The following is a 15,561-nucleotide window of genomic DNA, read 5'->3' on the forward strand; positions in this document are numbered from 1 at the left end:
TGTCCGTGTGATCAACCCACACGTCGCTGAACAATACAACAATCCTTACCCACCTGTATGTTTTGAGTAAAATCTCTTACTATTGCTTTGATATATGAATCTTCTTCCAAATAGCTCAAAATGTCTACTTTCTCAAATACATACTGGAACGAGGCATCAAACAGCCGTATATCTATTTTTGTCAGATTTTTAAAATCAGATCCACTTTTGACAATCCAAGTCTCATTCACTTTCTTGATCCCATATTCGTGGTCATGGCCGCCCAGAATCAAATCGAGCCCTTCTGCATGCTGGGCAAGCCTCGTGTCATTTTTCCACTTCATATGCGTCATGGCAATCACAAGATCAGCCCCTTCGGCTCTAAGCTCCACCGCTAGCTCATTAGCAGCCTCCACGTAATCTTTATAGTTTACGTTGGCCTTATTAACTGTGGCCAGAGTATCCAGCCAGTCTTCTTCAACTAGTCCCATCAAGCCAATTTTCCGATTGTTCCAATTAACTATCTTTTTGACTGTACCATGTCCAAGAGGTTCAGATGTAAATCTGTCATGGACGTTACTGAGGAACCATGTAAAGTGCATTTGTTTCATATACTCTTCCAAAATATCAATGCCAAAATCAAACTCATGGTTTCCTAAAAATTAAAAAAAAAATCACATGAAAAGTTAAGTTTAAATCACAAGAATGTTTTTCCAGTCCCAGCTTCCAGTAAGTGCAAGACGATATGTTAAGAGCAAGAATTTTTAACACATGTCTGTTTAATTAGCCCAGCTTTCACTTACAAATGCCATGATTTATAGAGGCCTTCAGCTATGTCTCTTTGCAATCCAGAAAGCACTGTAGCCCCTAAGAAAATCTTAAGCAGTTTGGAAAAGCAGCCTTGCAATATAGAAAAATGCAATGGTATGACCAATAACTGCTCAATGATGCCCTAATTGAAATATTATTTTAGTGCATGTGAGCATGCAGACATACTACATAAAAATACACATATTTTACTCCTAATTGAAAATTTCATAAAATTCAATCACACTATGATAAGAAGAAAGTCCTGGTTTTTCTCTACTGTATTTTGTAAGAGCTGTGTTTGTCACAAATGTAAATAAGTAGTGATTAGGAGAATAAAAGTCAGAGTCGGTGGTACAAGCCTGCAGTCCCGGCTGTTTGGAGGCTGAGTCAGGAGAATCACATGGTCAAAGCCTGTGTTATAAACTAAGTTCATGGCGGGTTTGTCAATTTAGTGATAGCTGTCTCAGAAAGGGAAAGCAAGCTGGGACACAGCACAGCCATGCAGCATGGGCCTAGCACACAGAAGGAAAATTCAACATGAGTGAACTCCCTAGGGAGTGCCCGGAGTTACTACTGAAGTTTATACCTGTGACAGATTCCTTTCTAAGTGAAAATTTAAGTAAGATAAAAATTTCCCATGAACTTACATCTCATCATTGCATATTTAAAAGCACCAGATTTACATAAAGCACAATATTTTAAGAGTATAGTAAAACATTTATAGCACTTTAAAATTAACCAATGTGACATACAACCAACAATTGGGCAGAACATTACAAGTAAGTTGGCACCTTTCCTCTGAAACAATACATTGAGATATTATGGCATCTTACCCATCCTTTAGAAAATCATAGGCCAAAGTGGATGTTCTTCGCCTTTTATACTTTTACAAGGCTTTTATAATTAGCTGAAGGTTTTGGTCATTGAAAACCTTTGCATATCTATTACTTCCCACATGGTTTAGGGAGAATTTCTTTGCTGGAATTCTCATATGGAATGATGATGTACAGATTATTTTTTTTAAAGTCTAAGAATCCAACATGTTCCCAAATCTGAAATGTTTTGAGAACCACAAATAAGTAAGGGGTTCTATACCTGACAGTGACAGGTCACTCACTTTTAAAAATAAAGAGAAGTAAAACATTGCTTGGAATTCCCTTCAAACTATTATCAAGAAAGAAATAGAATGTAAATAATTTCAGCTTGGACTTGCATTCCATTTCCAAGATAACTCATTATTAAAATGTAAATACTATAACATAAAAAAGACTCTGAGATCCAAATCACTTCTGGTCCCAAACATTTTGAATATGAAATGTTCAGCCTGTATTAGGTAAATAACCAGTTATATTTCCCTACAATAACACTTTTGATGCTCACAAGTCTTATGAAGTAATGTTATGACAATAAAATTAATAATCCTTATAGTATAGACAAGCTACAGTGTGGGAAGTGGCTCCGCTCTCACCATTACAAGGTGGCGCTTGGCATAGGCATTGCTTGAGAGAAAAGACAACTCCATATATGGAGTTGTATGCACTGAGAGGTGTGGTTACCCGATCACCCCACCTTGCATCATTGAGAATGGCCAATCTCCAGTGACTTCGTGGCAGCTGCTGATAGGATTAAGGCAATGCTTATAAGGGGATGCAGGGGGAAAAGAGGAGAGAGAGAAGAAGCTCGCTGTACAGGGATAGCTGAATAAACTGCTTGAAGAAGAACACAGTTGCCGTTGCCTTATTCCACAGGTCGGACGTGGGTAGCGACACTACAGAAATCATTTCTCCTATAAACTAAAAAAAAAAAAAAAAAACAGCAGGAAACTGATATTTAAAACAATATGCCATTTACACTGGTATACCTCCAAATAAAATACTTAGGAATAAATCTAACAAAATGCATAAATATACATGTGTGTTTGTTCATAAGCTTTACTCCACTAAAACTGAACATTTCTGTTACTAAAAGACACTGTCAAAAGAATTAAAAGGCAAGCCAACAAATGGAAAGAAAATATGCCTATGTGTGCGCGCACACACACACAGAGAGAGACAGAGACAGAGAGAGAGAGAGAGAGAGAGAGAGAGAGAGAGAGAGAGAGAGAGAGAGAGAGAGAATAAAAGTTTTATGAAAAAAATCAAGGAATGCACTAAATAGAAAGATACCGTGTATTGGTGGACGAAAAAGCACAATATTTTCCATGTTAATTCTTTCCAACTGCTGTACAGATCCAATGCCCTCCTAACCAAGATCTCTACTTAAGAAAGTCATTCCATAAGTATTAGCAAACTAATTCTAATGGTTACATGGAGAAGACCCAGAATACACACCACAATGTTAATGGGGGAAAAAAAAAAAAAAACGAGGGCTGACTTAACTAACTTGAAGACTTAGTAAAATCGACAGTGTTCACAACAGGGTCTCAGTAATTCAAGAAACAGACAAGTAATCAAATCAAATCAGTCACCAGCAGGATGGAAAGATTCACATAACTACACAGAGTTTTGACCATGGAGTAAAGACAATTCAGTGGAGAAGGATTATCTCCTTCAATCTGTATTCAAGGTAGTTTTAACTCCATAGGCACATTTAAAAAAAACAAATAAATCTAGAAAGACTAGCCAATACCAGTGACCTCTAGACTTCACTGAGAGACCCTGGCAACCTACATATGAGAGAGGCTACCCCATTCTTAAAGAATTTTGGAGGCAAGAATACTGAACCTGTACACAAAGACCATATGTTTTATTAAAACGATTTTTAAAATCTTGTAATCATAACAATAATACCATGCAAACTGCTACCATTATGGCCAACCTGACTGCATTTGGAATCATTTAGGAGATGCTTAGACATGGCTCTGGACATATCCGTAAGGCTGTCTCTAGAAATAATTAACTAAGGGGAAGACACACCTTAAATATGACTGCATCATATCATGAGCTGGGTGTCTGAGTAGGGGTGAGATGGCAGAGTCCTGAGGGTCCCCTCTCTCTGCTTCCTGATCCATCTAGAAGCATCCAAACATCTCAGTTGCCACAGAGTTGCCCAACACCATGCCTTTCTACCATGATGGACTGACTACCTCCTCTCCAACCACAAGCTAAGCTCAGTCCTCCACGCCTTACATTGCTGCTTGTCAAGTGTTTGGTCACAGCCCCAAGAAAAATAACTAAGACACCATGCACAGATCTAAATGCTGCGGAGCACTCCTCTGTGTCAGGCACTGTTCTTGGTCTTAGACACAATATATGTGAAACAGATAACGCCTTTGGGTCCTTGTAGAATGAGGAGAGACAAATAATAAGTGAAGTGCATCCTCACATCTATTAGAATGGCTGCCAAGGATCTGAGGAGGAGGAAGCTCCATGTGCTGTCAGTACTCATTGTAGAAAACAGTGAGAGAGAGAGAGAGAGAGAGAGAGAGAGAGAGAGAGAGAGAGAGAGAGAGAGAAAGGAAGGAAGGAGGGAGAGAGGGAGAGAGGGAGAGAGAGAGGGAGAGAGGGAGAGAGGGAGGGAGGGAGGGAGGGAGGGAGAGAGGGAGGGAGAGAGGGAGAGAGGGAGGAAGAGGGGGAGAGGGAGAGAGAAGGAGAGAAGAGTACCAAGTTCCAACTGAACTTGAGCTGTGCCACATGTGTACACTAGTCCACAGCAATGTGACAGCTCAAAATGACTGATGGGACATCTCAAATTCACCAAAGTACTGCATGAAATAAAGAATATGTCAGTTGATTGTAAGTTTTTACTCTACATTGTATATTTCTGCCACACTGTATATTTATACTTACTTATAACATTGCATTATACTCATGTTTGCAAGTAATTATAACACCAATTTAAATACTAATTTTAAAAGTAAATAAAATACATATAGTAATTTTTATTTAAACTATGCACTATAGAAACTTAGTTTTTAATGACAAGAACACTAAAACTAAGGAAGATCAGATTTAGCATTCAATTGCTTTATATTTAATTTGTACATCAGACTTCTAATGCAGCTGAAGAGCAGTGTATCAGTAGATATAGACCAGAGGATCAGTATAGATACAAAATCAGCCATCAGGAATTCACATACCAAGGCCATAACTGAAAATCAAGAAAAATGACATCAGCCACATTTTTAAAAGATGAAAAGCTGCTTTTACTTTTTTCTGCTTTGCTTACTTATATTTATGTCTGGTTTTCAATTTTATTTATGTATGCATATATGCATGTTTGTATCATGAAGTCCAGAAGAGGGTGACTGATATCTGAGCTGGAGACACAAGCTTGCTATGTGGGTGCTGGGATTTGAACATTAGTTTTCATGTTTGTGCAAAACACGTGTAGCAGCTAAGCCATCTCTCCAGTGCCTGGAAGTTTCTTTTAGAAAGATATTTCTTATAAGCTGACCAGACTCCTAAATATATGATCACTTCCACTCATGCCTGGGAAGTACAAATCCCTCTTTCTGTGCCTAACCACAGCCATTAAAAGCCAGAAGTACCCCCAGCTGGAAGAAAGGAGAGCAAGAGCCAAGCCAGCTCTGAACAGCCTGATACAAGAACAAACAAAGCCCATCATACCACTAAAACATGCTGAGATAAATGCTTTTATTTTTTTATTGAATATTTTATTTACATTTCAGATGTTATCCCCTTACACCATTCACCCCCCCCTCCCGTACATGCTCAGGAACCCCCATCACATCCCCCCTCCTTGTGCTTCTATGAGGATGTGCCTCCACGCACCCACCCCCACTCCCACCTCCCCACCCTCGAATTCCCCCCCACTTGGTGTCCAGCCTTCATGGAATCAAGGATCTCCTCTCCCACTTATGCCTGACAAGGCCATCCTCTCCTACATATACAGCTGAAGACATGGGTCCCTTCCCTGTGTGCTCCCAGGCTGGTGGTTTAGACCCTGGGAGCTCTGGTTGGTTGGAATTGTTGCTCTCCTCATGGGGCCACAAACTCTTTCAGCTCCTTCAGTCTTCTCTCTAACTCCTCCATTGGGAAACCCATGATCAGTTCAATGGTTAGTTGTGAGCATCTGCCTCTGAATATGTCAGACTCTGGCAGACCTCTAAGGAGACAGCTATATCAGGCTCTTGTCAGCATGCACTTCCTGACATCCACATCAGCCTCTACCTTTGGTGACTGCACATGGGATGGATACCCAGGTAGAATGGTCTCCAGACAGCCCCTCCTTCAGTTTCTGTCCCACACATTGTCTCCATATTTGCTCCCTTGAGTATTTTGTTACTCCTTCTAAGTAGGATCAATGCACCCACACTTGGTCTTCCTTTTTCATGAACTTCATGTGGTCAGTGAGTTGAATCTTGGGTATTACAAGCTTCTGGGCTAATATCCAATTATCAGTGAGTGAATACCATGTGTGATCTTTTGTGATTGTGTTACCTCAATCAGGATGGTATTTTCTAGTTCCATCCATTTACCTAAGAATTTCTCGAATTCATTATTTTTAATAGCTGAGTAATACTCCATTGTGTAAATGTACCACATTTTTTTGTATCCATTCCTCTGTTGAAGGACATCTGGGTTCTTTCCAGCTTCTGGCTATTATAAATAAGACTGCTATGAACATAGTGGAGCATATGTCCTTGTTATATGTTGGAGCATCTTCTGGGTATATGCCCAGGAGTGGTATAGCTGGGTCCTCAGGTAATGCTATGTCCAATTTTCTGAAGAACTGCCAGACTGATTTCCAGAGTGGTTGTACCAGGTTGCAATCCCACCAACAATGGAGGAGTGTTCCTCTTTCTCCACATCCTTGCCAGCATCTACTATCACCTGAGTTTTGGATCTTAGCTATTCTGACTGGTGTGAGATGGTATCTCAGGGTTATTTTGATTTGCATTCCCTGATGACTAAGGATATTGAGCATTTCTTAAGGTGCTTTTCGGCCATTTGAGTTTCCTCAGTTGAGAATTCTTTGTTTAGCTCTGTGCCCCATTTTTAATAGGATTATTTGGTTGTCTGGAGTCTAATTTCTTGAGTTTTTTGTATATATTGGATAATAGCCCTCTATTGCATGTAGGATTGGTAATGATCTTTTCCCAATCTGTTGGTTGCCGTTTTGTCTTATTGATAGTGTCCTTTGCCTTACAGAAGCTTTGCAATTTTATGAGGTCCCATTTGTCAATTCTTGATCTTAGAGCATAAGCCATTGGTGTTCTGTTCAGGAACTTTTCCCTGTGCCTAGGTATTTGAGGGTCTTCCCCATCTTCTCTTCTATTAGTTTCAGTGTATCTGGTTTTATGTGAAGGTCCTTTAGCCACTTGGACTTGAGCTTTGTACAAGGGGATAGGAATGGATTGATTTGCATTCTTCTACATGCTGACCTCCAGTTGATCCAGCACCATTTGTTGAAAATGCTGTCCTTTTACCACTGGATGGTTTTAGCTCCTTTGTCAAAGATCAAGTGACCATAGGTGTGTGGGTTCATTTCTGGATCTTCAATTTTATTCCATTGATCTTCCTTCCTGTCTCTGTACTAATACCATGCAGTTTTTTAAATCACTACTGCTCTGTAGTACAGTTTGAGGTCAGGGATGGTGATTCCCCCAGAAGTTCTTTTATTGTTGAAAATATTTTTTGCTATTTTGGATTTTTTGTTATTGCAAATGAATTTGAGAATTTCTCTTTCTAACTCTGTGAAGAATTGAGTTGGGATTTTGATGGGGATTGCACTGAATCTGTAGATTGCTTTTGGCAGGATGGCCATTTTTACTAAGTTAATCCTGCCAATCCATGAGCATGGCAGATCTTTCCATCTTCTGAGATCTTCTTCAATTTCTTTCTTCAGAGACTTGGAAGTTCTTGTCATACAGATCTTTCACTTGCTTGGTTAGATTCACACCAAGATATTTAATTCCCCAGAGGAAGACTCAGTTTCCTAGTTACCTGTAGCCCATAAAACAGTCCCAACCCCAACTTCCCATCATCAGTTTATCCTGAGTCACACTGGTACACCACAGACAGAAGATTCTCTGATTTTCCCTTTTATTGAAAATAGTTTATTTTCTAGTACAATATATCCTGATTATAGTTTTCTCTCCCTCTATACCTCCAAGGTCCTCCCTAACTCTCCACCCCTCCCTACCTGATCCACTCCTTTTCTGTCTCTCATTCAAAAGGAAAAAACTTCCAAGTGAAAACAACTAAACATGACACAATAAAATAAATCAAAACCATCATACTGAAGATGGACATGGAAACCCAAGAGGAGGAGGAAAAGTCTCAAGAGCATGCACAAGTATCAGAGACCCACTCCTCAGACTTAGGAGTTCCATATAAGCACTAATCTAATAGCTATAATGTATACTCAGAGGACCTGGTGCCGACCCATGTAGACCATGTGCTTGCTGCTTCAGTCTCTACGAGCTCATATATATCTTGGTTAGCTGACTCAGAGAGTCATGTTCTCTGGTGCCCTCCATGCCCAACAAAAAGAAGATTCTTTTTTTTTTCTCGATCTTTTATTTATTTAAATTTCAGATGTTATTCCCTTTCCCCATTTCCTCCCCCCTCCATTAACCCCCATCCCATCCCCCCTCCTCCTTTTTTGCTTTTATACCGTTTAAATTACATGCAAGCATTAAGGTCAGTTCTAGGTTGAGAAACTAGCATTACAATAGATGCCAAAAGTCAAGGAACAAGCAAGACAATAAACCCAGATAGTCAAAGAACAAGCAATATGATGAACAGAGTCCAGTGATCACCCCCGTGTCACTGTTTCTAAGGGCTTATCAGGATGACCAAAATATCTGAGCCTACTTCCCTGTCCTAGTCCAAAGTTATTTTCATGCCTGAAGAGCAATTGAGACTTTTTGTCAACAATTTATTGCAGAGATTCCTTATAAGCCTCAAGGACAAGGTATTGTGGAAGGGGGCCATGGAACTTTAAAACAATATCTTCATAAAATTAAAAAGAGGGAGGTATATCCCCATACACCACAAATTTATTTAAATCATGCTATTTTTATTTTTAAAAATTTTTTTTAAAAAATTGAATGCCAAGAAACTTTCTGCTGAGTGTCTATGGCCCTAGGCACACTTATGCTTAGGTGAAAAGGAAGGATCCACTTACTGGCATATGACATGATCCCAACCAGGTATCTAATATGGGGAAGAGGGCATATTTGTGTTTTTTCTGCAGGATGCTGAAAGGAGCATGGTGGCTGCCAGAGTGACTGGTGAGACATGCTGTTGCTGAGACAAAGAATGATGCTGACCTGTGAGCTCCATGAGTGCCCTGACATGTGTGACTGGGGAGCTGTATTGGACTTATGTTCCTGACCCACCTTTGCTTGACTATATTCCAGATGGGACAAGCTGCCTTGCCTCAAGTTTTTAGACCTTGTGAGACAGAGACTCAAAAAGAGAAGTTATAATGACTCTTGTATTTTTCTTAAAGGTGACCAGTTATTCAGACTCAATCATGTACTGGTCTAGAAATCAATCCAATATTGGAAATAACAGTCTTCATTTGGAAGGCTGGATCTGGACACTTTCAGAAACATATTTGGAAGTTAGCTGCAGTTCTCTATGATATTATGTTACCAAGCGATAAAGTTGGGACAGCATCTGGATTTCAAACAAGTGCTAGTGCATGTGTTAAAGCTCTTTTAATTTTCAAGTTAAAATTACTTTTGTCTCTTCTACAGTATTTATTGTAAGTTGCATTGACTGTATACTTTCTAATTGTGTTAGTGTATTGAAACCTGGCATGTCTGTTACAACTGTCCATCAATCAAGAGGAAGATTCTTAAAGCAGCAAGACTTCCAAGTCCAGGAACAGCTGTCTCACAATAGACACAAACTAGTAATATAAGTTTATCTTTTGAGATTACACTTCTACCATTTCTCCCTTGCCTTTCCTCTTTCCCAATCCTCTCATGTACTTTCCACTTGATCTCTTTCAAATTCATGGTCTCTTTTTTAGTGTGTGTGTGTGTGTGTGTGTGTGTGTGTGCGCGCGCGCGCGCGCACACATGTACGCACACGCATGCGCATGTTCCTAAGTATATAATTACAACCTGCTCCATTTCAACAAAATAAACTGGAGATACCTCATCTACATGTGGGAGAGCCTGAGGCACTGTTCCTCGTGACTGATGGCCATAGACTTCTTTGTGAGAGGGGCTGTGGAAGGCTGAAGCTAAATAAAAAGAACCAGGGCCCGGAAGTAGAGCCGAACACCTGCCGTCCAATAAGGGTCCGAGGTTCTAGGTCTATGCTCGACCAAGCACCCAGCTGCTTCTCACGGCCCGCCACCCAACATCTTTTTTTTTTTCATCTCTCAGTGACAATGTGATGAGACACAACCTATTGTTCAAAGCTATGGTCTTACTCTAGTGACACGTCTCACGTTCAGACAGGCATAACTAAAAATCACCATAGAAAGTCAAAATTTGTTGAGTACAAGTGTTCAAGTTCATTGTGCAATCCTGATAATTGCTTCTGAGTACCTTCATTGTGCAATCCTGATAATTGCTTCTGAGTACCTATAAGTTGATAAATAGGATTGATTATTTAACTGTTATTGTTTGGCATCAAATAACCTAGTTTTATATAAATCGCTTTTAAAACTTCAAATACTAAAAACGTATTACTTACCAAAAACTGCAAAATGTACTCCCAATTCATTTAATATAGAGATCATATGCTTTCCTTTTGTTATCGTACTTAAGATGGAAGGATTTAAGCAGTCGCCACTGAAAATCAAGAGTGGATTCAGGATGCTGAATCTTTTCACAGCTGTGGCAAACCTACAAGAACAATGTCCTGTGTTATCACTGAATGCCTAAGGAACACAAAGGCAATGTCTCAAATAGCAACCTGACTTTTCCTTAAAATCAGCACAACTAAAATATGAAGATATAGAAACATGATTTTAATAAGATTATTTCTCATAGCTAAGATATCTCAGTAGCATATTTGCATTCTGAAAAAGACAAGCTAGGCTCCCCACTCAAAATAAAAAAAAAAAAAACCCTACATTTAAATTAAAAATGTATTATGCCTCAAAAGATATCCTCAAAATACAATGTGAAATTATTTTAAAGAAAACACTTTAAAACATGTCATAATATTGAAACTATTCCACAAAATGCATATTTGTAAATACAAGTTATGCCCGCTGTGAGCATAGAGAAAGATGTGTATGCAGGCTGGACCTAGGCCTCCCCACCCATATGTAGCAGATGTGCAGCTTGGTCTTCATGTGGGTCCAGAACAACCAGAGCAGGGGATATCCCAAAATCTGTTGCCTGTAAGTGGGATATGTTCTTCTAACTGGGCTGCCTTGTCTGACCTCAGTGGGAGAGAAAGTGCCTAGCTCTGCAGAGACTTTAAGTGCTAAGGTGGGGGTGGGTACCCAAGAAGGATCCCACACACTCAGAGGAGAAAGGGAAGGAAGATGGGAGGACTGTGGGAGGGGTGAGGGGGCAGTGAGCAGGATGTAAAGTGAATAAATACAAAAGGAATAATTTTTAAAAAGATAAAAGAATGTATATGATGCTGAACTAAGTTGTTTCATATAAATTTATTGCATGAAGTTTAATATAAGATAATGCTTCTTTGTGGCCTTGAAACTAATGTCCTGAAGTTAGGCAAATCCACTCAACCCTACAGTGTCTTCCATTCTGCTGTGCTCCCTTGATATATTCTCTCTCTCTCTCTCTCTCTCTCTCTCTCTCTCTCTCTCTCTCTCTCTGTCTCCTTGTTTTACTCCTTTGTTTTACCTAATTTATATTGATTTCTTTTCCAGTTTTGCCACTTGTTCTTTTCCTGTCACAATATTCTCTTTTTCCTTACTTTTTTACTTAACATTTTTCTTTTCTGTTTATCTTGTCCCAGCTTTATTTCATTCATTTGACCTAATTAATGTTAACTTCATAGTTTATTTTATCTTAATCTTGCAATTTTATTTTCTATGGTTATTGATGGTACAGACATTGGTTTTAATGAGTTCTGCTTTGTTTCAGCATTATTGTTATGGCAGTTGGTTTTCTCCTGAGTGGTACTGAAAATTAATCCCTAGAGAAAGCTACCAGTAAAGGAGACCCTCAAATGAAATGAGAAACAGTCATTCCAAAAGATGAACAAATTACTATGTAAAACCACAAAAAAATAAGAAAATTGGAAACATGGCTCTTCTAAAAGTTCACAGCTCTTCAATTGACTGAATCCAAACCTAGAATAATGACTAATGTGCCAGAGAATTCAAAGTTTTAGTTTTAAAAATGACAGCTGACTTCAGTGAAGATTTAAGTAAATTAATAAAAGTGAATAAGGCTATATTTAAAAAAAAAGGAGTTGAGAACATCAAGTTGGATGAGATAATCAACAACTTGCAGAAGAAATTCAACGAAGACATGGAACAAATATAGATATCTAGACTGAGGATAAGGTTAAGGTTTTCTTACATTCAGGAGAAACATATGCAAATTTCTGGGACAGGACTCAGAGACCAAGCCTACAAATATGTGATGTTAGAAATGGGCATCAAAATAGAGAGTAAAGGCAGAAGAAACTTACTCAATGAAATCAGAGTAGAACCTTTTCCAACTCTAGGTAATCAAGTGGACGTTCAAGTCCACAAGGAAAACAGGCAGGATTGGAACAGAAGTTTTCCACGTGCTATGATACCTAAGTGCCAAGAGTACAGAAGAAAGAAATGATATTAAAAGCTTAAAACAGAAGTTCTGGGTTGCTTAAAAATACACAAGCCAATCAGATTAACAACAGACCATCAAAAGAAACCCTAAGGACCAAGAAAACATGGGTGGTAGTATTTCAAACCCTGAAACATGACAAACTACCTACTGAGGTTATTTTATCAAAGTCACCCTTTAATACTGAAGGAGAAATTAAGAACTTCCACAATAAACATAAACTCAAGTAAGCCATGACACCCAAGCCTGGACTGCACAGCATTTCCAAAAAAATCCTAGACATGGTAAGAGGAAGAAAGATACATACAACCCGTGAGATCTTGGGGCAGAATAAATCACATAAGGGGGAAGGTAAATAAATAATAAATAGAAAGATTAAAATTATTAAGAATAAATTACCATATCTCTAAGATGAATGGAAAAGTTACTACTTGCTTACCAATACTGAATGTAAACAGTCTTAACTCCCCAGTTAAGATTCAGACTGGACAAATAAATTTGAAGTAAGATACAATTGTCTCTTGTCTACAAGAAATGCATTTCACAGGCAAAACATAAAGACAGAATGAAAATCAAAGGCTGGAAGATAAAAGTCCAATAAATGGACTCTAAAAGCAACTAAGAGTAGCACCATCTGATCAGGCAAAGCAGACTGTAAGCCAAAGTTAGTCAACAGGAGTAAATAACATCACTATTTATTAGTAAATAAAACAGTGCATCAAGAATATGTAACAATTATCAATAATATGCTGTGATTGTTGATATGCCCAATTTATAAAATAAGCACTACTGGATATTAATGAACAGATCTAGACAGAGCAATCAATCTCCACTCTCATCAATGGATCACCTAGACACGATTAAATAAAGAGGACAAAAAAATAGCCAGCGAGTAAAATGCTTGTTGCAGAAGCATAACAACCTCAGTTTGGTTGCCTAGCACCCACTGGAAGCCAGGCATGGCCATGTGCATCTGTAACCCCAGGACATACAGAAACAGGGTGTTCTGGGGGTTGCTAGGCAACCACTCTGGAAGAAAGGTCAGCTCAGTGTCTAGTGAGAGACCCTGTATCAAAAAATAAGGCGATGACACTTTTTTAATGACACTAACTCTACCTCTGGCATGAATGGGTGCATACACCATAAACACATGTGAAAACATGAATGCAACACACATGTAATGTGTTAAAAATAAAATTAAAAGCTTCAGAGCCAAAACAGCATCACAAATCAAAATGATACAACAGGCATCTATAGAACCTTCCAATCAGTTCAGATTGTTATCAGCAGCTCATGAAACTCTCTAAAATAGTACCATTTTATGCCCTAAACCAAGTCTTGCCAAACACAAAAATTTAAAAAATTATATCAGATCAGATCACAATGCGATCAAATTAGAAATCAATAGCAAGATAATCAAAAAAACACTATACATTGAATGACATGCTTTGGAATGACCAAAAGGTCATTGGAGAGATACCAAGAATACCAAGGATTGGTAAGATAGATTTGGTTCTTTAGAAATAAAAAGACAAGCCTCTAGTGAAAACAGTATAAATGATCCAAATTAATAAAATTGGAGATTAAAGAGATATATGAGATGAGATCACAATGGGATCAATTAACAAAATCAGAGATTTTATTATAACAGATACCACTGAAATACAGACATCATTAGGGACTGTGTTGACACATACTCAAATGAATTGGGAAACCTAGAAGAAATGTATAATATTTTAGATATGTATGACCGACCAAAATTAACCAGATGGAAGCAGAACAGACATATATTGAGCAGTAAGACTCAAACAGTAATGAAGTTTATCTTAAGAGAATAGAAAGACAGCCCCAGGACTGGTTGGACAGACTGATGAATTCTATCTGACATTTAAAGAACACCAAGGGCTCCTCAAATTCTTCTACAAAATAAAAAGTGAATGCTTATAAGCTTCATTCTCCAAAGCCAGTATCACCTATAAAAACCAGGTAATAAGTTACTTGCAAAGCTAATTCAACAGCACATTAAAGAAATTATATATAGCATCATCAAACTGCTTTCATATCAGTGATGCAAGAACAGTTAATGAAACAAACACAGACATGACACCACGAACCAAAATCATATGTTCAGAATGCACAAGAAAAGGACCCACCATTGACAAAATCAACACCTCTCGTAACAAAGGCTCTGAGGAATTTAAAAATAGATAGACAATGGTTACATATATCAAACCTATAGCCCACATCATACTGAATGGATAGAAACTGAAAGTATTGGTTCTAAACTCCAGAATGTGTACTTGTTCCCCTCTTGTTCAATATAGTACTTGAATTCTTAGCTAGAGTAGTAAGACAAAATAAACAGGAATAATTTCAATTAGCCCTATGCTTGGAAGACATGATCCTATACTCAAAAGCCTATCTAAAGACTCTAACAAAATACTCTTAGATCTGACAAGTATTTAGATCATAGTATGAGGATTCGAAGTCAGCACACAAAATGGAGTAGCTTTTCTCTATATCAGGCACTAATCTACTAACAAATAAGACAAACAACCCGACTCACAAACACTGTGAGTGTTCGGCCACACATGGAATATCTGTATGAGAGATTTCCCTCAAGGCTCGGGAAACATCACAGGAGAGGTTGTAGAGAGAATGTAAGAGACAGAAATTGGGAAGTAGTGCTGAGACATGACTGTTATGCAAATCAACCTCTTCGGATTTTAGAGGAAATGCTTTCTGGTTTTACACCAGTATCACATTATTTTTATTATGGCTCCATAATATATCTTGAGATCTGGAATGGTGATCCATTGACCATTGTTCTTTTTGCCCACGATCTTATTGACTATTGTGGTTCCATATTAATTTTAAGACAGGTTTTTCTACTTCTATGAAGAGTGAGAAGGAAATTGTAATTGGGATTGTATTGGATCTGTAAATGGCTTTTGGTAGAATGGTCATTTTCACAATAATAAGTCTACCGATCCATAAGCAAGAGATGTCTTTCCATGTTCAAGCCTCTCTCTCTCTCTCTCTCTCTCTCTCTCTCTCTCTCTCTCTCTCTCTCTCTCTCTCTCTCTCCT

The 15,561-nt window shown here is 38.4% G+C and overlaps 1 protein-coding gene across 1 annotated transcript in view; it reads right to left on the reverse strand.

Annotated features, from left to right (window-relative positions):
* Positions 1–15,561, reverse strand: part of LOC117723670 (mannosylglucosyl-3-phosphoglycerate phosphatase-like) — a 49,485-nt gene that overhangs the window by 22,076 nt on the left and 11,848 nt on the right. The window contains exons 2-3 of the mRNA XM_034523232.2: positions 10,413–10,564; positions 54–634 (exon numbers count right to left, since the gene is read on the reverse strand). Of these exons, the coding sequence (XP_034379123.1) occupies positions 54–634; positions 10,413–10,564 (733 nt within the window). The remainder of the gene's footprint in view (positions 1–53; positions 635–10,412; positions 10,565–15,561) is intronic.

This window comes from Arvicanthis niloticus, chromosome 19, assembly GCF_011762505.2.
Source record: "Arvicanthis niloticus isolate mArvNil1 chromosome 19, mArvNil1.pat.X, whole genome shotgun sequence".
In the NCBI taxonomy this organism is placed as follows: Eukaryota; Metazoa; Chordata; class Mammalia; order Rodentia; family Muridae; genus Arvicanthis; species Arvicanthis niloticus.